Here is a 27,051-nt window from a genome sequence, read left to right on the forward strand (position 1 = left end):
AATAAAATATGGCATTTGTACATCTTAAAAAGTTTATCAAAATGTCTTCAAATGAAGGGTATTTGCCTATAAATCCTACCTTTTCTCCTGTTCAAACAAGTTTCAAACTGATACAACCTCATTAATGTCAACAAATTTATTCCTTACTAACTTATTACTATGAGTCAAGAATGACACCCAATATAAAAATTCAATATTTATACATATTTTTCATAGCTTTTGTTTTCAATATACATTTTACAAATGCGTCTCAAAGTTTTAATGCACCATCTGTTTCACGATACTGAATTAATACGATGTTTTATCTTACAAAAATACATTTTTAGTAGCCTACTGATACGCATTCATCCAGGTTTTGTGGAGCATATACGTAAAGGTAACACTTTTCAATTTGTCAATCCTTTCACCAAAATGCTATCTAAAATTTCAGCAACAAGTCAATACAAAATGCAATTAAAATTTTATAAGCAACATTCTCACATCACTGCCTCATTGTAAAGTCAAGCTAATTACGAGTAAAAAATGCATGTCCTATAAATAAGCTTTTTCTAGTCTTACCCATTTTAGATATTGCCAGTTGTTATGACAGCATCAAAATCAAATCTTTAAAAATCCAGCATACTATAAAATTAAGAAACATTTATATTTCCCACTTGTACTATATGTACATTAAAAATTGTAACACACCATATGGTATTTTGCACTGAATTGTTTTACTGCCTATATAAAATTTTTAACTTTAGAATTTCAAGTTCACTGACAGCAAAACAAAAGATGTTCTATGGAATAAATAAAAAAATTATTAGGTGTTGACTTATTCTAAAGATAACATAGAAGCATGGTATTGAAAAAATTACCCCACCCATATACTAAATAATCCTATAAAAACACAAACATCTCAATATGTTTATATACTATATACATATCTGTGTATACACAGACACACACACACTGAAATGTTCTTTATATATATTTATAGACACACTCATTTTTAAGTCAGGACACTTCATAGTCATTTTAAAATATAGTTCAAACTATTTGGTGATTTTGAGGTATCCTTTTTTAGTTTTCCTATCAGAAAAAGAAGGAAACCATTCTTAGATTTGATTTGGTATTTGGGGTCTAGATACAAAATGTATTCACTAATTGCTCAATATAAGGCATGTTCAGATTTTTGTTAAATATTTAAGGGGGTTTTTGGTTGGTGTTTTGGTTTGGTTTGTTTTTTTAACTAACACTCCAAAAATGAGAAGTTGTATAAAAAGAAAGTCACCCAGGAAAACTCAATAAAACTGCAAATATTTTATTGCATGGCACAGCTTTCATGATTATGGTTTCGTGCCACATAACATAGAAAACAATTTACTGACTCCACTGACTTAGGACATACTAACAGCTGCTTTGGGAGATTTTGACAACTGTGATTTGCCAGATCCTGCTTGGTTTCATAACCAATTTGCACAGTTCTGACCAAGTTAGGCATAAGCGCTTAGGTAAGTTTAAGAGAGGAACCTAAGAAGATAAGAAGGTATGAAAATATGCTCTCATAACCATATATGTGACTGCAGAAGTAACTAGAATATTTAATTTTAGGGCAGCATTGTAGCACATGTAATATCATAGCTACACATGCAACATATGAAAATCTAGGTTACTGTAATATGGCTAGGATTACTCTAAAGGACTGGTGTAGTAAAATAAAATAGTGGTTTAATTCAGTCACAAAATTAAGAAGGAAATGTTCTGTATGCAAGAAGAAAGATTTTTCTCAATAAGAAGCTACTACTTTTCTCACGTGACATCACAGAAGTTCATTTGCTTCATGACTAACAGCTCTGGTTGTTTGACAAAATTATCTGTCTAGTCAGAGGAAAGATAAAGAATGCTCTCCTCCTCCACACCCATCCACTCCCACCTTGTCCAGAAATGTTTTTGTACTTAGCCATACAAACAACATAAAAATTACAATGCATTTCAGAAAATAAATCTTGGATTTGTTGGATTAATATATGTTTGTCTGCTTCTGAAATAAATAAAAATACCCTTTTCTAAATGTGTATTTTAGAAACAACAGATTGTGTGTTTTAACTGACAACTCTCTCAAATTATTTTAGTATAGGAATATACCACTAATATCCTTTTAAAAACAACCCCTGCCAGGGTGAATATTTCACCTATTAACATATAGGACATATTTTAAAAAAAATACATGTATTAAAAAATTAGACAATATGCATGATCTATTTTATGCTAAGATGTCACAGAAAACATTATAGTCCAATCAAAATTGAGTTTTAACTGAACATAAATACATCTGTATGCATTATGCTTAAAACATAAGTAAAATCCTGCTTTTCCTGAAATGAATGGCAAAATTTGCATTATTTTGAGATATTCAGTTGTAACATTCCTGTCTTTGTGACAACTGATTGAAAATTTTATTTAAAAACTGAGATAATTACTTGAAAAAGCAAAACCTATTTAGTTGGTTTTTTGGGTTTTTTTTTTTCATTTCGGTCATATTAGTCTTGCTACCAACTTGTAATTCTCCATCTGTTTCCTGCATTCACTTGATTTTCCCTGGTTTATATACTGGAATATCAACTCTTTACAGCAAACATTGGTTGTGTTGTATACTAATTTGGTATCTAACACATTAGGCCACAGCCCTCTAGGTGCCAGTACAAATGAAATAATGCAAATTTTATTTATTTTTTTTTCCTGTTGAAGCCTAAAATATATAAGGTTACAAAGTTACAAGGTATAAAATGATACAACAAAATTCTTGGTCTCAACTCCAGTTATACAAACAGAAATTGAAAAAGCAAAGTTTATTTATTTGGTTTTGTTACCTGCACCACCACCATTTTTTTAAGTACTTAACTCCTTGTCAGGGAAACTGAATAGTGCTCTTACTTCCCTTTTACAGAGAAGTTGTTCAGAAAGTGATTTGGATGCAGAAGTGAGAAACCTAAATACTACCCAAAATAAGTGCTCTGAGCTATCCAATAAATGTATCTTTGACTGTGCAGGAAGGTTAGGTTTCCAGGTTTGTGTGTATGCTCCTGGCTATATTGAAATTTGTGCTGCAAAAAGGAGAGTGAGTATCTAAAGCAATTACGAACATAAGCTTAAAATATGTATGCAATTTAATTTTTTTCAATTGTTATAGGAAGAAAAAAATGAAAGGAACTCAACCTTTATTTCATGCCAAATAGATTTTATAAAAAAAATAAGGATTGCAATTGTCACATTTGCTTACTCACAAAGCAAATTAGTTACTTCCACAGGCATCACACTCATGCTATTTGTGTTAACATAAACAAGCTCAAAATCAGGCTCAGCAAGTATACTACTTCTCCCATGAAAAGAAATCAAACTATAACAAAAATAAAAGAAAAAAAGTAGTTTCACTGTGTATGTTTTCACTAATACATTATTATGTCTTCAAAAGCCTTGACAAAGGTGCAACAGTCCAAGAAACTGCGGTGCTTAAAAAGGGCTCAAACCAGAGAGCAGTTTGCTGCCCTCAGTTCCCAACGAAGTCAGCAGAGATTTGATGAAACTCTGCACTTCAGAGGAGGATGTTCGGTACTCAAGGGATCTCAGCTGTTATGTCCAGAGGACACAATTCAAACTGCTTTAACTTAGCATTACTGGCTCATATTCACCCTTGCATGTTGCAAAATCCTAGACCCTTAAACTCTGCATCAGCTAATTCCCTAACCTTTTTTCATTTATTGACAACCCACTTGCATAACCCCATGCTGCACTCACCTATCCCATCAGCATCACCTACAAGTCCTCTGATTTACCAGACTGCAAGTCCTGTCTCAGTTCTGGGAGCTGAATAACATCTACTGTGGAATGCCAGATGGTTTTGGTGATTATGCTATGCCATTTCTCATCCCCTCCCTTATGCTGCAAGGAGATAATCTGCACTGAGCAGCTATGAGTGTATATAAACACACGCAAAATATCTGCATGGGAAGCAGAACCACGACCAAACCTGCACTGCTACCCACACTAACACCTCATGTCCTGTCTCCTCAATCCTCATTCTTACTCCTCTCATATAAACACCTCCAACTACCTATAGCAAGGTTCCCAGCCCTTCACTTTTCTATTACCTTACTTCCTTGCACCTCCTTCTCTCTGATGACATGTGCTCTGTTTATATTCTCACTTCTCACAGTCTTTGAAGAGGTGCTGTGCGACCCAGCTAATGCATAGTATTTACTGGAAAAAGTAGTGGGAGGTTGAAATACATGCTGACTGGCTAGATAGCAAGAATTAGCACTTGATGTGGCTGTTACACCAATTAGAGTAACCATAGGTAAGGGCGCCAAAACCCACAGCTTTAAGTGTAAAGCTTCACATGGTGGCGTGAAACATGCCTGCACTAAATTACACCAGAAAACAAAAATTCTCGTTGATTACACAAAATAACATCAAAACTTGGAAAAAACAAAACCAACAATTTGATAGTAAAAGCATTTAATTGCATCATCCCCTGCTTATTCCACCTTACAGAACTGTTTCTGAAGAGACTGCACAAAGGTTAATGAACCAAGGAGCTTTTTTGTATCTGTTATTCAGCTTTCCTTTTTCCTCTTTTATTTTCACAAGTTTAATTGTAACTTATGCCACGAATCTTCTGTAATAGTTGTTCTTTTTTCCTTCTATTAAATCTTTCAACTATTTGTGCAATGTTATTTTACCTTATCCTAAGAGAGAAACATCTTTACCAAAAAATGGTTCCATCTAATCTGACAAATTCATTCTAATCTGGCACAATTCTACATTTTAGTCTAAGGCAAATCATTGTTATTCCCTTAAAACTGTACTTAAATTACTATATTCCATTTTACCTTTTTTTCTGTCTTCATTGCTCATCAATTACTTCAAACTCTTTAAAACTCCCATCTGGGCTCTGGATTCTATACCTATGAAAGTTTCATGCTATTTTAGCTGCTCATTTGACTATAGGCTTGGAGTTGATGAGAGAGTATTCTGAAAGCATAAGTTCCTGTAGAGAGTAGTCAATGAAGAGTAAGAGCCATCTATTATTTCTCTGTGAGGCAGGCTAAACACACTGCTACAGTAGGTTTGTATTGATGCGAGTAGTCCCATGACATCCATCCTTAAACTGAAGTGGCAGTATGATGAAAATCTGGGAGAAAAATCAGGGTCAACAAAAGGCACGATGGAAGTCTACAGGAATCAAGCAGAAAGACAACTAAGCACATTGCAGGCAAGACGACGCCTGCATGCACTTAGAATTTACAGCCACGCTCCATTGTATCAGGCAACTCTTGGAAAGTCCTTGGCTACGCACCCAATGCCAACCACAAGTTCAAGGCAGAATAAGCTATTAAAAGGTCATGAGTCATCCTATGTGTACAGCAGGTAGAAATACTAGGCTGGTCTGGACAGCTGTTTGCTCACGTCAGACTCAGGCTCAGCCTCCTACAGCAGGCTTACACAGCAAATCTCTACTGGTTGTGTATATACACCCTCAAGGAAGTTAGTGGAATGTGTCTCAGTAATATCAATAGCTCTGGACTGGGTTCCATATGTACATATGGTGAAATATGAACTTACTTTTTCAGAGGTGTAGTGCACTTAAATTCCTGGTTACTCAGTCCAAGAGTATACATTTTCTTTTTAGAGAAAATACTTAGAAGGAATACAGACATCTTTCTAATGGTCTGTTTGATATTTATTTTAAAAAATAAGCAAATATCCATAAGAAGAGAAGCAGTTCTTTGTAAATTTAGCTAGATCATAATGTAAATAATGTAAATAAACCTAGATCATAAATTAGTCTTCATCTTCCCTGATTATTTTTAAATTCTGTAAATGTCACGCCAATACAAATTCTCTCTTTCTATAAAAGGATATCTAGAACTGAAATATTCTGTGAACAAGTGCAATTGGATTATAGGAAGAGATTAGTTGCTACTTTATTCCTCAACATAATGCACATCTTTTTTTTCTAGTCACGTTTGTGTTCCTGAGATTTTCTTCTCATCACAAGCAGCACATATACTTGCAGTATTGCCTTCATATACTTTACCTGCAGTTATTGAAAGATGAATGTAGTTTTGCTATTTCTCTAGGTTGCTTCTTTGTGGTATTTCTGCTCTCATAACTACTGTTTCTTTCAAGTCAATTCAAAGTTAAACTAACTCACTGAAAAAAAAAATATTGCAAGTAAGACGTCTTTCTCAAGTTAAAATCATACTACATTATTACAAATATAATAAATTAAAATGACAGTGCAAACAGATATTCTAAAACATTTATTTCTGTCTGCCAGTACATTGCAGCAGGAGTTTGGGCCAATTCCCACTCTACTGTTTATCACAAGTGTTCATTTTGTTCCAGTTCTCAGACCTCCTCTCAGCTGAAGCTGCATTTCTCAAGGGCATTATTTCATTTTAGTCTTAAAAATTGTCATGCAATCAAAACCTAACTTCAGCTTAAATGGTTGGGAGTAATTTACATCTGAAATCATGAGGCTTAGCACCTTGGAACCAACCTGGAGAAAGATTTACTAGAGGAAAGAATAGGTAAGGAGTTTTTTTTGCACAAATTGCTGCTTTGGCTTAAATCTAGACCATTTTTCAACTAGTATTTTATATTAAACCTTGACTCTTTAAGGGTCTGAAAAAAGTACCTCCCACTTCTTTTAGTTACCACCTAATTACGCTTCTGGCCACTTGCAAGTATGAACATTAAGATTTTTCTTTCACGCTTTTAACTAAAGATGTAATTTGCAACTCAACTTCTCACAGCAAGGAATTAGCAAGTTATGTTTAAACAAACAAACAAAAAAATTCTCTGGTCTCTGCTTTAGTTGCCATTCTGTCACCAGAGTGCATGTAGGCTCTAACTCACAAATAGAAAGGCTCCAACTCACAAACAGAAAGGCTCCTTCTCTTAAATGCAGTTTTTACTAAATGTGTACACATGTAAGTTGTGTATGGAGAGAATAATTATTAAAATGATGTTGGTTATACAGGTGGTTAATTTTATGAGCTTATCTAGTTCTGAACAAAGTATTATTAAAAATTTACACACACATATGCACACACAAAAATCTATGAGTAGTTTTATGAGTATCCTTTGTGAAAATATTACTCAGTGTGGGAATGGAAGAAAGAAAATTCTCCATGAATTCTCTATGATACATAGTTTTAATAACATAGAGAAGAAACTTTTCTAATTTTTTTCTGTGTAGCATAAAAACAACTTTCCATATTTTATGCATTAATGTTTCATGAGTTTCAAATTACTTTTACAGAGAAGTGTAATGTATTTTGAGTAGCTTCATTTATACTTTTCACTTTTTTATAATTAAAAAAGAAAAAAATGAGCTGGTTACATACTGAATTATACAAGAGCAAAAAATCATAGATTTTCAATCAATTGCAGAGTATGTGGTATACATAGAAAATTAGACATCTATATTGACTGTGCCATTGTTCAGACAAAATATCCTTTAAGAAGACAGAAAGCAGGAATACTAACTGCTCTGGCTAGTAAAGTCTGAATGACGTTTTCAGTGACAGCAGAATGTTAACCTTATTCTCTAGCTAAATTCACAATAGTTCCCCCTCCCCCATCTAAAATCTCCCTTTTTTCTTTTCCTCATCTAATTTGTTGCATGGTGTTCTATGAATACCTACCAACATTCCACAGAGTCAAAGATGGGTTTCACAAAAGCATGAATATTTACAGTATGATTGAGTATAGTAATTTGGGATGCTTCTGACTGAAAGACACCATGTAATTATAATGTAATTTCATTATTGGAATTGCTGAAAAGACACTTCTCAATACAAAATAATCTACAGAAAAGTAGATAATGTACATTACTTTAAAACCCAATACGCCTCACTGATAGTATCAAGAAAACTCCCACTGTTTTGCATTAGAGAGGATCTAACTTATAAACTCATAAAAAACACTCCAGATTCCAAAGTGAAATGATCTTCCTGACAGAAATTGGGGCAAAGGTGGTGGGTTGTTTTTTTTTTTTTTATGCTTTCCCAGTCACAAAACCTATAGATGTTACTTTCTTTGCTCAGGGCTATTAACTCATTGTCTGAAGAGACATTGCATTGGTTGCTTTTCTGAAAATTCTTCAGACAAAAGATAAGTAAATAAATGACTAGGACATTTCTGCACTTCTCAAGAGAATCCTTAAAAGGCTGCATCCGTTAGCTTTACATGTACTCCCCAGTAGCAGATCAGCCATAAACTTGTTCTGAGTGTTATGCTATATTTTAACTAGAAATCTTGTACTTGATGAAAGCAATTACTGGGAAAAATCATATGGCTGAAAGATACAGGAGATCTGATAAGACATTAATAGCAAATCTTGGATGGCCTATAAGCACAGCCACTTAGGAACCCATTTTCCATGGACTTCAAGGAGACTGAGGCTTCCAATTTTTTTTTATGGCTGTGGATCTGCAAGTCCAAGAGAAGCCTAAGAGTGCTCTTAAATATGCCTTTGACTGGAGTAGAAATTTTCAAGATTAATATTCAATGTTAACATTACAAAACCTCACAGCTACTCAACAGTGCCCAATTTTCAGTATAAACTTTGATAAATGTGGCTAAAATACATAATGATGTGCTTCTAAAAAAAAAAAAATCAATGCAGAAAATGGTATGATGTAGATATGTCACCTAATTAAATTCAGAGGAAAGGACAGCCAACAGAAATGTGCAAAGGGACTTGCCGTTACTGTGTCAAAGACACTTTTCATTGAAGCTGGCTAGAACTTGAAAGCATGGAAAAGCTTAAAAAGGGTTAGAAATACACTGAGATATTCATCCCCTAACATTGCTGGCCAGATTACAGCATTATCCTAACAGCATACTAAACTTCATCCAAATTAATTTAGGATTTAAATCCAAATTTAAAATAAAAATTGAATTTCAGCATTCCAGGTAAGAATGCTGAAAATCAATCTCTGAAAACTACATTTTAAAATTAATCTGTCTATCTATAGGACTGATAGGACAAAAGGACACTAGCACTTCTAATTTGTTTTCAGATTATCTTTGCCACAGTTGATTTCTACAAGATTTATACACACTTATTAAGCCGTCATTTGGCAATTCAGAACAAAATTTAAATTCTCAACCCCACACCATCTGCAGGTGGCCCCTGTATACAGAGCTGTGGAAATAAGGTGATCCAGCAGAACCATTTTAGTTCTATGGTATGGAAAAGAAGAATTTGTAAAGACCATTAAAAAAAGTCACTTTCCTTTTTGCTCAAAGCTCCTTGAGATCTTTTTGTGGGACGTCAAATGAGAAAGGTTCAGCCAGTCAATGCTGTTAAAATACCAAACAAGTTTGGTATCACCAACCCACCTCAATCTCATCAGTATTTTACTGGACACCACATTAGATTTACTTGTTGTTTAGAAAAAGGAGAGTTTTATACTATTTTTAGTACCTAAAACTTCTATTATTTATCAAATGCTTAAATTTCTGCCCTGCACAATAAAACACCTATATAATTACACCTGTACATCCTTCAGCGTTTATCTAAGTTCACTTTTCCTTTACTGTACTCAGATAATATCGATACTTTTTTTTAACCGTTACATACAGAGGATATTAGTATCTCTATATTACTATCTATAATACGGTAGGTATAAATTTAGACACAGATGACTCATGGAACAATCCACACTTCTATTGACAAGCACTGGTTGGTGCTCTTGATCTCTCAGTACATGAAGTGGCTCACTGGCATGGAAAACTATTACTGGTATAGTGTTTGACATCTAGAACTGGATTTTTGATTGAGCAGGACATTTTTTTCAAAAGAACTGAATTTATGGACAGAAGGAGACAGCCAGCAATGGAAAAAATGTACTTTCCTTTCCAGGACTTCTCAGGACTCTAGAAATATTATTTTCTTTGAAACAGGACATCAATGATAATTTTTAAAAATGCATATTTAGACTTCTAGATGCTTACTTAGGCATCTTAATCCAAAAAGCATGCTTGCACGTTCAGCAAACCCAAAAGCCAAACCATTTATTTAGAGGATTTAAAAAATCCTAAATTCAAGCATTCATTTAAGAAAATACTATCGATGATATTCTTTGCCAATTTTGAATTACGGCTGCATGCCCATGTCCTTTTTCTTGAACGTCTCCTTAATAATATTGTAATGAAGAATTTGTGAATCACTGATCAGGGATATAATTACTCTGTGTAAAAACTTACTCCTTCTCATCAAAGTCCATTATGTAAACTACTCTAACATGAAAAAGAAGAGTGGAAGGTACCTTGTCAGGTCTAGGCACTAAACCGTAAAGACAAAATGTTTTCCTAAGAGCAATATAAATACAAATTTTCACATGAGTTCTTTACTTGATTTAGTGAACATCAGTTTTCCTTCAGCTATAAACACATAATAAGATGGTAGAGCCAAACAGTTTTTAAAAGGAGGAAGATTTTAAACACTCACAACATCTAGATAGCCACACAATAAAAAAATGAAACAAACTAACAAAAAAAAAACCCAAGGAAAGTCCTTCTTACCATTCCCCCTGACGTAAGATTTGATGCAAAAGCTTAGAGAAATGTAAATACATGAAGTAAATTCCAAACCACCTGAATATATCACTACTATATATAATTTTATATTTTTATATATAGAGACACTTCTGTACCTTACATATATACTTCTATATGTGACTCCATAATACTTGGTTACTTTTAAGGAGAAACAGTCCTATTGCATTTAGTATCTAGCCAACAGCTCCAGCTCAGTTAGAGAGTACAGAAGCTACTTATTCAGCAGTGCCTTTTTAAATCATCTGTTCGCAATTCAGCTGATTCTAAAAACAATAAGGAAAAACAAAAGCAAATGAGTCCATATGGAAGACATGCACATATTCCTACTTTATACAGGCACAATGAATGGAGCTATCCCTTCCCCCTGCCAGAGCTCATCGTGTCTTAGAATCTCACAGCTGCAATCATGTCAGACACGAGTGTGTTTATGCACAAAACCAAATGAAAACTCTCCACATTACCACATCATGGAATAAAAAAAAACTCCACTCTGTTACAGAATTATTTCAAGAGATTCTCCAACCTTTCTTTGAAAACAAATTTCTGCTCTTAGCAATAGTAAGTAATTTAAGTAATATATCTTTTAACTGAGAGGTGTATTTTATATCCCGTCTATATTTAGTTACATATATAGGCATAAGAAAAGACAGAACAGGACATCTTTAATGGTGTATCTTGACCTAACCTGGCACCAGTTTTACACATGCACTATACTCGTAGATCACAAAATTGTAAGGTAAAATGAGACATAAAGCTTATAATATCATCAACCAATATGCATAAAGTAAACATGGTGGAATGATAAATTATTTGCTACATTTATAACAGTAATGAACGTGGCAAACAATAACCAATAAAGATGATAGAAGATGAATGTACTGTGTCTAAATTAACACCTTTGAGTTTCTATGGCCATAAAATAAAATAATAACAAACCCTAACATCCCCTCCTACAGTATTTGTAATTAAAGTCTTGGGGTGATTATTCTGTTCTCGATTCTTCTCAGCAAAAGAAGGAAGGGGAGACACGTGATTTAAAATCCTTGTGGTTACCCTATTAATGTCTCAGCTCAGTGAAAAGAGCATGTTTATTCACATTCTGACCTACAGATTGTTCTGTATAGCTTCACGGTGTTTTTCACTGTAAGAATGGTGAAAAATAGCAAGAAATTTGGCTTATGCAGAACACATCTGGTCTATCTAGATCGACTATTTAGATTAATGGTATCAAGGGCTATGGCTACTTTGCACCCCTGCCTTTGCAAAAGATGACCAGCAGCAGAGGCTTGATCCTTTCTGTATTGACAGTTGCTTAACTATTAAAAACCAATTTTGTATAGCAAGAACTACTCAATGAAATTCTCAGGGAGGCTATCTCATAGACGTCATTTGAGAATTGTTTTCAAATGAGAAAGGAAGTAAAGAATAGTTAAAGATAAAACATCTAAATAACCATATCTCTCTAGGTCATAAAAACCAGTAATTACCAGAAATTTTTATTAGAAAAAGGATGTAGTTTCACTAATGGGTGGATGTCGTCAAACCTAATAAGCACTTCTACAGGACTCCATAGCCCTCTAATGCTAAGAGAGTCTTCTGACAGGCCATTTCAAAACCTTCCTCTCAGAGCCTGATGTTACGTCTCCGACAAGGATCAGAGAACAGAACAAGGTAATATCAAGCTGCTGGTCTCAGGAAATATATCAATAACTACAACTGAGTTAAGTGGCTGGCTTAGAACTTAATGTTCACCAAAGTCAATTTATATGTATACGTTTAATTTTCATGTATATCTTACTTTCTGTTTTACCCTTTTGTAAACTTGTAGTTACACATTTTTAACCAAGATAGCTACAAGGGAATAGTAACTATCACTCAAAGAGAAAAAAAACACTGGAATAAGTGGAGGCAATGACAGAAATTAGCAACTATTTGAGTAAACAGAAACAAAAAGACTGATAGGTGCAAGATTGATAGGTGCCAATACAGGCCAGTTATGAAAGTCAACCTAGCTTATCAAAAAAAGCTATAATTACAAGAGAAAATTGAAGGTACAATTGCATCGTCCTTGTTAAACGTGAAGATCCTGGACTTAGATCATACCAAATTTAGCTCAGTGGGGAAAATTGTATATATTTATTATTAAACCACATATTTGCAAACCATATTGACTCCATACATCTGTACTCTGGGTTGTTCTCATACAATGTGAATCTGTGGAGCCAAAGTTCATTAAGGAAAACTATAAAAAAGCAACAACAACAAAAAAATAGCAACTTTTAAGATTTAATTAAACATTACGAAAGCTAGGCACAGGCAATACTTGAATATAGATAACTTGCAAATGTTAATAATTATGGCTAGATAATCAGCTGATATAAATGTTCACATGGGAAAAAAAAAGACTCTTTATGCAAACTAAGGCAGTGGGGCACAAAAGTTGTATGTGGCTGTATTTACACATATACATCATACATTTTATACCTGTATTACATATGTGTAATTCTGTGTGTGCATTAACTTGGAAAAATACTTTTCCAAGAATAAATTTGGGGTTACCATCCTCATAATCTGGATTTAAATCTCTCTTTTTAAAGATATACTAAAAAAGAATCTGCATCTAACTCTTGCCCTGATCTCAGATCCTATGCACACTATACATATATTCTTCAGCTTCCACTGATTAAAATTTATTTTTATTTTCAGAGAAAAGATACTGACAAATACAAAAATAAAAATGAAAAAATAAGAGAGCTGTCTCAAAATGAGGCAAAGGTGAAGAAATCGACAGACTTACTAACCAGTTTTGATTTCATAACACATTTGTCCCTGTTTGAACCTTATTACAATAAAGACTCTTTTTAGACAGAGCTCAAAAAATGCATTATAAATTATTATAATCTCAGAAAGTTTACATAAAACTGCAAACAATCAGAATTATATTTTTATTAATATTACTATGAAACAATGAGTTTTATTTTACTATTTCAGCAGTAAAATAAGTTATATTTCAAATAAAATATTTTTTTATTAATTTTGAAGTGACAAGATGTTCTTGGTGATGTTAAAAAATGCTAATTTTGCTGAGTCCTCTAACATTCAAATTGACAAGTTTATACTTTTTTCTTTCACTTTTATTGATTTTTCTTACCATGAAAATAAAATTCAGATAGGTCAAAGAGAAAGGCTTTCTGTATTAGTAGTGTAAACAGTATGACAATTAGTAGTATAATAAAAATTTTGTATTTCACAAGCCATGTATTCAGTTAACTTCTTATCATTATCATATTATATTTAAGTAATTCCATTTTGGTTTGAATAACAAGTACTGAATAGTACATAGCTATGGAATATAATTACACCTATGAAATATCTGCTGTAATAGTAACATTTGTAGTTAAGGCATTCTACAGCTCATGTTTTGTAACTAGACTCCTTAATAAAAATAAACCTAGCAGAAAAGTATCCTTATATTCAAAAGTATTTTTATAATAAAACATACACAAATTATTGGCATTATTAATTTCTAAATTAAATTCTTAAATTCAGATTTCAAAACATAACTTTCATCCCCTCGAAGCTGTAATCTCCTTTTATTATCCTCATTCACACATGTTCCTATTAATGCAAGGTAGGCATAACTTACAATTTACTTAGAAATTGCATGAAGACAGCTCTCAGCGTACACATACACATTGTGTACAGTCAATCAGTCTCTACTGTAAATACTAATGTAAAGTGTAGCACTAATTATCTAATTACTTTTGACATAATTAAAGCAGGAATTTATCCAAAACAGCCTCTTAAATGCGCAAATACAGGTGAAATATAACCTGTGAAAAGTCTGTAACAAACAGCTGTTATTTCCTTGTTTCTAAAACTGAATGTGATAATGCTGGTTCTGAGCAGTATTTATGCAGTTATATTACTAAACATTTTAAATATATTATGGTCAATAAATATTCTGCAAGGATCTGCTTGTCTTTTGTCTTGATTTCTTCTTTTGTGCATCACTTAGTTATACATGAGCACTGGTCCACAGAAGATATGGAGGAACTGTATTTTGCTTCAGTACTCTTCAGTAAAGAACATCGTTAATCACAGTTTAATCTATTTCATAAACCAATTTTATTCCATAAAGCAGTAACATTTTAAAAGAGCTTACATGGAGACTGCATTTCAGTATCTTATGGGTAGGGGGCAGCTGTTAATTTATTGTCACAATTATTACAATTACTATTAAGAGAATAAAGATCGAAATATTCTTCCTGCATTTATGTTTTGGTTAAGTAAACAATAAAACTATATCATAAAAAGCTGAGAAGCATGGATATCATATATTAAGTTACTAGAAACATGAAAGAATTTACACTGCAGCAGAACTGCTCAATCGCAGGCTTTCAGAAACTTTAAAGAAATAGAAATTTAAAACATACTTCTCTAACCCCATGCAAATCACAAATGCCAAGTTCTACTGAATGAATAATTTGTGTTGTAGAACTTTATTATTGCTGAATAATGTGCATGTAGCAGAGGGGTGGGCGGGGGGAAGAGTCCAGAAAGACTCTGATCTCTAAGGCTGCATTTGCTAAGATGCCATTTGAGAAGCAGGGGGAAATGGAAGCCCAAACAGCCAGGAGTCACTCTGTACCCCCAGACAAATCCTCTTCAAGGCTACAAACTGCAAACTTGAATACTGTGTCCAGTTTTGGGCCCCTCAATACAAGAAAGACATTGAGGTGCTGGAGCGTGTCCAGAGAAGGGCAACAAGGCTGGTGAAGGGTCTGGAGCACAGGTCTTCTGAGGAGCAGCTGAGGGAACTGGGGTTGTTTAGTCTGGAGAAGAGGAGGCTGAGGGGAGACCTTATCGCTCTCTACAACTACCTGAAAGGAGGTTGTAGTGAGGTGGGTGTTGGGCTCTTCTCCCATGTAGTTAGTGATAGGACAAGAGAAAATGGGCTCAAGCTGCGCGAGGGGAGGTTTAGATTGGATATTAGCAAAAATTTCTTCACGGAAAGGGTAGTCAAGCATTGGAACAGGCTGCCCAGAGAGGTGGTGGAGTCATCATCCCTGGAAGCGTTCAAAAAATGGGTAGACGTGGCACTTTGGGACATGGTTTAGTCCAGTCTACCCTTGATTCGCTTAGAGTAGACTTGGTAATGTTAGGTTAATGGTTGGACTGGATGATCTTGAAGGCCTTTTCCAACCTAAATGATTCTATGATTCTATGAAAAAAACAGGTAGATGTGGCACTTTGAGTCATGGTTTAGTGGGCATGGTGGTGTTGGGTTGATGGTTGGACTGATGATCTTAGAGATCCTTTCCAACCTTAATGATTCCTAGTTTTTACTTTCATTATAAATAATCCAGCCACAAGCCAGGAAACATGAAATTGCTACTCTACCCTTAATTGGTTTAGTGGTGGACTTGGTAGTGTTAGGTTAATGGTTGGACTGGATGATCTTAAAGGTCTTTTCCAACACAAATGATTCTATGATTCAAATGTAAGTCACTGGGAGGTAACAGACCAGTGGATTCAGCCCCTGAGCATTTCTAAGGATGCTCATTAGATTCTATGGCCACCATCCTCCCACTGATCCACTATTTGCAAACTATGCCTCTGAATGACTGTTATTACTTGTAGAGAGTCTAATTTATTTTCAGAAGCCGGGGAGGGGAACACCAACCCCCACCCCAAAACCAACAAGCATGAAAATAACAACAGGCACAAAACTACCAGAAAATACTGCTTCTGAATAGGATGCAGTTACATATTGTTTTGACTGCAGGTCTTAAGTCTGGGATACTATGCTACAGGCAAAGATCTCAACAGATGTACCTTTCTCTGGAAAAGGAAAAATCTCCCACCTCTTATTCCCTATAGTCCAATAAGTCAACCAGCTTCTTTCTATGACTTGTATACAAAGAACACTCCTTTTTCACTCAAATCAGGCAGATGCCTATTTTAATTGGTGTGTTTGTCTCACATGTATCTATGACTTCTCACCATCTGATGAATTCTCAAATCATGCAAAAGGCAGGTGATGTATCTAGCATACAGCCTGCAGGAAAGTGCAGTGCGTTGTTGCACTATTCCTACAAACAGTTTGGGATAATGATAAAGTTTCAGATGGCACAAAGAAAATATTAACTATCATATGCCCAAAGCAGGATCTTCTAGGGCTAGGCCTAACGATGCCTTACCCAACTTAGCTCTGACATGTCAGAAAAATATGGTATTGCCTTTTGTACCTTATAGTCTGTGCCGTACAGGATCTGTCCTGTGACAGTAAGCTCTGTAACCTCAGTGTTTCTTTCCACATTCTCATACAACTCTTGATCACATACATAAACTCTGAACTCCCTAAGAGCTGCTAAATTAAATTCTGAATAGTTGAAAACTTAAGAGTCTAACCTTTCTGTGACTGATACAGCATGCAGCAGAAAAGAGCAATAAAGTCATCCAGATTTGCATTCTGGAAATTGCTCTGATCCTCTGTTTTCTCTGGGTTGTTCACAGAGCAGAGTGCACTGACTCTTTGCCTGTATACCTTAGAATATGGTTGGCTTTTTCTCCCAATACTAGTTCTGAACGAAACAGTATGTCACCAGACCTGAGTATTAAGGACTCAAAGTCAAAGATAATCTTGGTTCGATCACGGAGTTACGTGCTACCAACTTTCACTCTAGCTTACATGGGATAGAACTTGAACATGGAAATATCTGGCACTTTATAACATGCTATTTATTTTCATTTTGTATTGATAAAAGAAGTATGCTTAAAATAGTTGGAACAAAGAAAATGAAAAAATTAACCACCTCTTTGCACAGGGCATTTGAAGACCTTTACTGTATTTTGACAGAGAAGAATATGTATTCTCCAACATTTATGGGTTTAATGATCCTTTTTCATAAGCAGATAGGACCTTTTCTCAGTGCAAGGACATGGACAAATGCCAAAACCTACCTATCATATCTACAAATATCCTTAAATGAAAGAACAAGAACTTTAATTACAGTGCAACATTTTGTTTAAGAGTTAAACAACTTGAATAATATATCCATGTGAGTCTAAAGCAAAATCATTTCAATCCAAAAAGCATTATCTTTTTACACATTCACTCCAAAATATCTTAAAGTGAATAAACCACACACAAATAATAAGTGTACAGGAAAAAGTAATGATAACTTTTCTCCCAAATCTCAGCGTGTTCACAGAGGTAACATTGATTTAAAAATAAATTAATGAGATCAAAAGCAGGTTTCATTAAAGTCACAGTACAGTAAAATTTATATGTTTTCTAAATCATCTTAGTATGTTTCCAAAATTCTACTGTTATTCACTTCCTTTATCAAGTTTTAAAACCAATAACTAAACTAAGGATTGAAACCAGTGATAGGCTAAGTCTTCATAAATGCACAGCAGGGGTGACCATGTAATGCCTTGTTAAAAGCTGTTTTCTTACACAAAAAAAAGAAACTAGTTTGTCCTTGTCCCTTTGTTTTCTTGTATTTATTTCAAGCTTTAGTTTTATAGGTTTTTTTTTTTTCTTTTTTTTTCCCCTCCTGATTTGTATCTGTGGGGAGAAAACCGAAAGATCTAACAACCAGGTAGAGTTCAAAACATAAGAAATTGATCTATTTAAGATATTTATCCATTTAAATAGAAAAGGAACAGTAATGCTGTCCATTACACTGAGAAAGTGCATCTTTTTGAAGAGGGGATGAATTAGGAAGCTAACAGATTCTAATACTTTTCAAGCACGAAATCAAAACAAGATACACGAACATGGAACCATGTTTTTACTTACAGGACTGCAACTGGCAGACCATTCATGACATCCTATGAATGATATGCCAGTAATATTCAGAGACTTAGCAGTGAGAAGCTACATCTTTCTCCATGTCTCATGAAAGGTCATGGCAACATTTCCTCTACACTTAGGAAAAGAACAATAAACAGTGAACGCTAAAATTGCTGTGTGGTGGGAGAGAGGAGAAGAAAGGAAACAAGTAAATCAATATAAAGGAGTATGAACACAAATAATTACCTACATAGTTGTCCAAATGGGAAAAATTGAAACAGACAATAAGAAAGAGTAAAAAACCCAAATTTATTTGCATATAAGATTTTTTAAAACTGTTATTTAAAAATATTTATCGTAACTAAAAAAAAAATATATATTTTAAGGACACAATGCAAACAAAAGTGCTGAGCTCGGATACTGCAAAATATTGGGAAAATGTGGTCAAAGAACAAGAGAAATATAATAAAAATAATGTATTAACCTGAGAACCAGAAAAATATGTCTACAGTTAGTCTATGGAGTGAGTATAGGTTAATTCTGCTTAGAGTTTAGACATAAAATGAAGCATTTCAGCTGAAGAGCAGAGGAAAGGTTACCTCTGAAGCACTGGAACATCTACTGAAGTCCTCTCACTTCAACAGGGGAATAATTCTTCCTAGCCCTTTCTAGATATGTTATCTCAAACATTATTTATTACATGCTGTTCACAGTGTGCCATGAGCAACTTGCAATCAAAAAAGGGAACTCGGTCTTCTTATGAAATTGAAACAAAAAAGTCACTTTTCAGATATGAATTCACAATTGATAAAATTATCGACAAATGTGAAATATAAGGGTTTTCTCACACTAGAAAGAGAAATGTTTTTCTACCTAATGTAGGCACTTTCATTCAATCATGTTACAATGCACAATGTTCAATGGGGAGTCAAAATTATTACTGGGTAAGTCCACGGTAGCAATAGCAAGACCTAAACAGAAACAAACTCTGAATGTGAAGCTGAATAACTATTAAAACTGAAGATGAAAGTCCTTGCTGATACTTAACCAAAAAGATACACTATGCTGAGAAATTATGCGAAGAATTTTTCTGTAGGCAGCAAAAGGATACCACATGTTTGGGAACCTTCCAAAAAAAGTCAGCAAAATACAGGGCCTATTCCTTCAACTCTATTCCCCTAAACATTATGATGAGGTTTTTACAGTTATCACATAGTTCTGAACACCACTGCCACACCAAACCTGATTTCCTTCTTATGCATCTACTTGTGAGTAAAAAAATGGTATGATGCCATAATTAGAAGAATATATTTGCTTAATATATTAATAATTTATTATATTTGTGGTCTTCGTGTATTTATAATTTTAGAATCCGGTGTACTAAATTCTTTAGTGATGGGTCCATATGAAACATTGTCTATTAGATGAAGTCTCTTTCAAACAGCACATTACTTTTGTGCGTGAACTTGGCTATCATCTTCTGGATGTAAATAAAATGGTTGTATTTATCAATGACCAATCTGACAGGCTGAAAAAAGGTCAAATTCTTATCTCAGAGAGAACTACCATAGCAAATATTCTGACCAATCAAATCAAAGTAGTAACAGTTTTTTAATTCTACAACACCTTTTATCAGAGTGCTAAATAACTTTGTATTGACTTTGCTTTTAAATACACAGTACTGAGATTTGGAAAGATCAAGCGATACATATACAGCACCAGTCAATCTGTGACAGACCTAAAAAGAAAAGACTTTCTCAATACCACTGTAAGAAATGACATGAAAATTAGGGAATTAAAATTAGATCAATACTGCAGATAAAGAATCAGAGACAGAATATCTTTAACCCTCACAACAAATTTTCAAAGTCAAATAGAGATAGTATCTCAATGGCCTATGATGGCTACCTAGTATCCTGAGATCATCATTAAAATTCACTGTTTGTACTTCAAGATTAATCTACTGGTAAAGATTTTATAATTTGAAGTTGGATATTATACATATTTAAAATTCCATGTCCTAATTATAACAGAAGATTAAAACAAAGCTTCTTTCCTATTTCTTCTTCCACCTCCCACAACAAATTATATATTAAATATAAGTGATATGAGTTCATCAACCCTTTAAAAGCTGTCAGTGTGCTTTACAGACAACCTCTATTTTCAGATTCTACCTCTCTGTCAGGAATGAGAAGATTATACTTCTGCAAGTCATTTTACAGACAGGGATAGGACTGTTCTTTAAAACCGGAAAGGAGGGAGACCATCTACATCAATCATTACAATTTATAGATATCAATTAATTCCCCAGTCTCTAGTTATATGTGTACTATTATATCCCATTGCAAGCTATAGATTTTGCATAAAATAAAGAGATAATATAAGCCGAAAGTACAAATTCCTAATACCAAGATTGTAACAGCCACACGCTTGTGCTGTACCTGCTGGGTACAGGCAGCACGAAGAAAACTGGCTCAGTCCCATCATGTAAAAAGGTTGAAAACTATTATTTATTACAGACATTGCAGCAACCGGATGACTTAGATATGCTCCAAAAAACTGTAAACCTTGAGGACTGAATGGACAAATCCTACATCTATCTGTACTCCACAAAATTTGTATTACACTATATTAAATAATAAAATGAGAGTTTCAGGTGCAACAACAAAGAAGCAAAATAGAAGTATAATTGTAAAAAAATGTAAATGCCATGGGAAAAACTACTGCATTTAAAAAAGTAAAAATAAAATAAAGTTTATATAGTAAGTTAATGACACAAAGTTTATGATGATAAATCCTACTACATTACTAAGCTTAGGCCTATCTAAATTATAAGAGAAAGGGAAAGGACTCCTATCCATCACTCTCCTGACTCACTTGTAAGTGGGCATGTGTGTTTTGGCCTTTTATTCTCTTACAGCCAGCAGTAAAGGTCAGCAGTGGTATCAATCTTATGGAAAAAGGGAGAATTGAAGAAGGAAACATACAGGGGTTTGCAACTGCATTTTTAGGTGTACATCAAATAGACAAAGGAGAAATACAAAGCTTAGGTTTATAGCAATCATTTTTCTCCCTCTAAAATAACAGTAACATCAGTAAAGCAGGCAGATAAAAAGAAAAAAATAATCTTGTAAACAAAAGGAAATATGTAAGCAATTTAATTATAGAAATACTTGTCTATCTAATGTCACTTAACTGTTAAAATAAGTATTAAAACTTCTACGTTTACAAGGTTCTACAGAGGAAAAGCAAACACGTTTTATATGATGTTTATGGTGTTATTCATCACTTTTGAGATGAAATTCCCACTTGAGATGTACTGTGGAAAAGTAAAATTGATTTCCTCCTTCTGGTAAATAAAAGTAAAGCCATATTCTGCCAGCTCCAGGGGCGTCAGCAGAACAGTTTTACCACTGTAGCTATATGTCTGTCAGTGTTCTGTTATAAACAAAGCTGACAAAGTTCATGAGGGGGTAACACAGAAGCTCTCAGTCTAACAGTACAATCTAAAAGATTGAGTTCTTTTCAGTGATAGGCAGACAGGAAGGGGGAAAAAAAGAAAGTTATTTGAAATGCCCCTACTTCTACTGCCTCTTGGGTTCTTTCTGCCTTGGAAAGTTTGCAGTGTATGGATTTTTAATGTGAACAAAGGCCCAAGGAAGTTCTACTGAAAAAATAAACAAGACATTTACAACAATAATATTGACAGATGTATATCTTCCTGGAACAAAGAACTAAAGAAAAAACCACTTCCAACACAAGAGGTTTCTGTTGCGTCCATGGCAATTCAGTATAACACAACACACGACAGTTCTGAAGGAACTGTTTTCTTCCACTATATAAGACATTTTAGAGACTATCCTCTTCTTGAGAGTCATAAAATGAGTAGTTTCATGAACACTGGATTTTTCAAAAAACAACAATGCAACAAGAGCCAAAACTGCCATACAAAGGACTTATGATCTCATATGAATGGAGGCAAAGTGAGTCATTAAAAGGAAGACATAATACAAGCCAGATTTCCTGCCCAACTTCCTCTGACCTCTGTTGGCAGAACTATTTTCCTCTTGCAGTAAAAAGCATGCCTAGAAATTGTTCTTCCCACTATGCAAACTCTGTCAGGAGAATACAACCAACATGCTCGTGCAGTGGGAAGGATCAAACCATCAGGTATGCTCACCAACACCAATCCTCGACAACTCTCTAACTGCAATGACTTATGGGGAGTCCTCCAGCCCAGTTTAAAAATCTCACTCCAACAGCAGCCCAGCATTAAGCATTACGTAAACCTTGCTTAATCACCTTGCTAATCTTTAATATAAAATAACTTGTTACAATTAAAATATTATAGAAAATTGAATAATCTTAAGCCTGATACGCTACTATATCCACACAACAGGGTGTGCTGTGAATTTATCTCCCACCTTAACACTAAATTTCCTGACATCCATCCAGTTAAATAAGCTCCTTCCTGTTATCCTAATATAACATCTTGTGAGAGAACCCATACCTGAACTGTTATTTTCTATTGAGAATCATCTTACACAACCATATATCAAAAGAAACATTTGTTGTTGTTCTCTAATGTTCTCTTATTGGGTACTTACATGACTACTGACAGGTTTGAGATTACTGTGTTGGAACCTATTTTCATGTGACAGCCGCAGTGCAGATACTTGTCGATATACTGGTGCTGAATGCTAATCACTACTACAGTCTGGGAACAATTGCCAGCTACGTCACTTATCACTAGAAAGAATAGAAAGGCCTTAATTGCCTTCTCATGTGCTTTGTCATTCCTACTGGAATGTCTAGAAACAACTAGGAAACACTAGGAGGGATAAAATAGTTATAAACCAGTAGGAACCAGTAGGAATATCAAGGGTTAATGATAAAAACCATTCCAAAATTCACTCAAGGAACTCATTACCCTTCTTCATATATACAATTTTAATGCTATTCAAAAGGGATCTTGACTGTTTGTATGAAAACTGAATTGAACACAGGTTAAGAAAAAAATGCATTAAAAGGTGTAATGTGGGATATAAGCAGGACACAAAGCATACATTTCCATTAGTTTGGATAGTCAGCTATATCACTTGAGAATATTCTCACAGAACAACTTTCTATAAAAATAAGTATTTTTAGCTATTAAAAAGTCATTTAAAGTTTATACACTACACCGTAATTTTGATAATTCGAAATTCATAGAACAGACGCAAAGTAGGTACTTCTCTGATGCTAATTAAACAGCATGCTCAAATAGTATTTCCTGTAAATAAAAGCACCTCTTCCTTTTTCTCCACATAATGATCATCAGAGTATACTCATAATTTAAAAAAAAAAAAAAAAAAAAAGCGGGAAAGAAAACACAGAAAGGAAAAATAGTAAGAACACTTTTAAAAAGATCTGTGCACTCAACATTTTCAAAATCTTCTAATTAAAATACACAAAATACTAAAATTAAGAAAGAGATTAAAGGCTGAACAGAGTGTTCATAAAATACCCCTAGCTGCTGGCAAAGATTTTATCTTTGTTATTTAATGATGATGAAGCCAAATAACTGTTGCTGGAATGGAAGCAGACTGATGAAGAAGGCTTTCAAATTGAAGTGAGGGATATCACAATTTATATTTTTCTTAGTAGTTCTTCTATCTGTACAATTTCTCTCTAAATTTCATTACTTTCTGTATTAGATGTCCTTTTCAACAGACAGTCATATGTTGATCAAAAATGTGATATATTGTTGTAATATGCCTGCATCCCGATGTATGTTAAATTGTTTGTTCATACAGCCAGCAAGTTCTAAGCAGTTCACAAAGTATCAGTGGATCAGTAATTAACAACAATGTTAACTTCCAGGGGAAATTAGCTTGTTGTGAAGAAAACTTTTCTGGTATTTGATCTATATTTGTGCAAGATCTGACAGAAGAATTCAGCTAACTTAAATAAATAGTGTGTTAAAAACTGTTAGCACATACTGAATACTCACATTATTTGAACACAAAGTACATCAAGTTTAACAGTACATTAAAAAAATGAATAAGGTATTTATTAAGCATGAATCAGTTCTAAAAAGCATGGTATGAAGTAACTTTAACAATTTTCATAAGGAAGGCAAAAAGATACACAGTATATGATTTGTGGACATAATGAACTGGACATGTTTTTTTCCAGTTAAGAGAGAAATAAACGACTGTAATTAAAATACTGATAAAAGCACAGTTTATGCATTTAAAAAATAAGACATAAATTAAACATACTTAGATGTGTTTAGTATGTTTTCAGAAAGACTTAATTTTACTTCATTTTTTGTAAATAAATTTTCATTTCAAATCTTTTTTTTTTAATTACATACACTATTTAAATAATGCCCCTCTGTTACTGTCCACAAACACATTTAAAAATTCTTAAAGTAAACAAATAAATAAAGTCTGTTTGCCATTCCTACGTAGATATCCAGCTAATTAAGTGTGGTTTTAGGGGTAATTCCATCATAGTTTATAAATGATCCAGGAAGTAAATACGTGTGTGCATATATACATAAACATACATATACCAAGAGTTACTCTGTCTACAAACACACCAGCAAGTATCCTTGCTATTTATTAATCAAATCAAATTAAAAAAGGACTATTTTACAAGATATTTTGCTTTCATCAGAGATTTAACAAAGACAACAAAACAAATTAAAAGAAAAAAATGTATTCCATTCAATTTACCAATTTCTAAAAAGAGTTAGATATCTATGGTTATGGGTGTATATATGTGAATGAACGAATAAATCCTTAACCCACCATATCTTTTTCTCCAGTTTGCAAGCTGTCACCCGTGAAAAGTATGGTGTAGATGGTAGGATGATACTGTACCTGATTGGCTCTGGAGGTGGTCATGGGATCAGATGGAGAGGACTTGGTGGTAGTTGGGGAAGATGGCAATGTCTGGGAACAAAGCAGTTCAGGAGCAAATCAACCTTTACAAGCCTTAGACTGAACAGTTAAAAAAATAAATAAACCAACAAAAGTAACATAACTAGAAAATTAAAATAAATAAAAAATGCCTAAGACAAAATCTTTCTCCTACTCATTGGAACTTAATGGAATTTAAAGTCAATTGGATAAATAATGCATGTAAATATGCATGCTTATGCATGTAAAAACAAATTCATGACTTGAAATCAAGATGGTGAACTCACATAAATACTCAAAGATATGCTGACCACATGAGGAATAATTCTTTCCTCTCCTCCTCTTGGGGAAAATGAAGACTATAGTAAACACAAATTCCAGCAAGTTCAATGAGCACACTAGAAACAGTTCTCAGTCTACAAACAAACAGGGCCAACGTCTGCAAAGTTAGAGAGATTTACTTTGGCACCTTAGAATGCACCATTCTATAGCACGGACTATAGCCAGCAAACTGTGTTCCATTTCTTACAACAATTACACTGAAGCTACCGAGTTTTTAGCAATATACTAACTGCTAAGGTATTTATTGAATCTTTTTTAATCAAGAAGCAGGTGAAAAAATGTAAACATCAGTCTCATGATGGATGAGCATGCAACTAATACCTTCACAACAAATTACAATATATTTATGATTAGCATTAAAAATATTCATTTAGTTGAGCAAAGGTTAATAACTTATCATCAGGCCTCTGTTCAAAATAAACACAAAAAAGAATTAAGAGTCATATTTATTGATCATGTTTTCTAAATAATATACATATGCTTAACATTAATTCTTGAACATAGCAAAAAAGCACTGCTCTGTTTAAAATTTTTATATACACATTTCTCTTTAAAAAAGTATTAGATCCTGACAGAATAACTCTTCTTTTTTTATAAGTGTAGTGAAAAATGTAAAATTCCAATTTTCAAAACATAACATACAAAACTTATTCAAAGCATGGTTTTTGACATCTTTGAGATATATATTATAAAATATCCAAAATTACACTACTTTTACTTTAAGAAATAAGATGTTAAAACGCTATACAATGTGATTTATCATATGGTCATATAATTACTACCCAAAACTATTTTGAAATAAATGAAGCAAAGTTTCACACTTTCAGCAGTTCTGTTACTTACAATCATTGACAGTCCCTCATAAAATAGGTATACATACTTTTGCACTAAAACTCTTAATGCATATGAGAAAGCTGGGACACTGTGAATGCATAAAGTTGTGTATTAGCAAAATATGGGCTTGTACATATGCACACACAAATATTTTAGCTGTATGTTAAGCAATATGAAGATCCATTTTTTCATAGTTTGTACATAAACAAGCAGCCACATCAGGAAAAAACTACCTTAAGAAACAGATCCTTATTTTGTGTTTCCAACTTGTAACTCATGTTATAAAACAATAAAAACAAAATTAAAACATATACAGCTTGAGCATCAACTGGGACTCTTTCAAGAGGCTTAAGTAAAAAATACTACCATGTATAGGGCATTATAAAAACTGTGCAGTTTGGCAAAATGTTATTGGTCAGCAGACACTGTACATTGTGAAAATCAAGACCATTATAAAGGATTCTCCCATGTCTTTCTGTACAGAACATGGGGTCATTCATGAGGGGCTAGAATTATTTAGAAAAAGAAATGTCATATTCCACTATA

At 33.7% G+C, this 27,051-nt stretch overlaps 1 protein-coding gene across 2 annotated transcripts in view; it reads right to left on the reverse strand.

Annotated features, from left to right (window-relative positions):
* NOVA1 (NOVA alternative splicing regulator 1) overlaps nucleotides 1-27,051 on the reverse strand; it is a 161,873-nt gene that overhangs the window by 1,655 nt on the left and 133,167 nt on the right. The window contains exon 4 of one of the 2 annotated variants that reach the window (XM_075712817.1): nucleotides 25,291-25,362. The exons of the other annotated variant lie outside the window; for it this stretch is intronic. Within the exon in view, the coding sequence (XP_075568932.1) occupies nucleotides 25,291-25,362 (72 nt within the window). The remainder of the gene's footprint in view (nucleotides 1-25,290; nucleotides 25,363-27,051) is intronic. 2 annotated transcript variants of the gene reach the window in all.

Source organism: Pelecanus crispus, chromosome 6 (assembly GCF_030463565.1).
Source record: "Pelecanus crispus isolate bPelCri1 chromosome 6, bPelCri1.pri, whole genome shotgun sequence".
In the NCBI taxonomy this organism is placed as follows: Eukaryota; Metazoa; Chordata; class Aves; order Pelecaniformes; family Pelecanidae; genus Pelecanus; species Pelecanus crispus.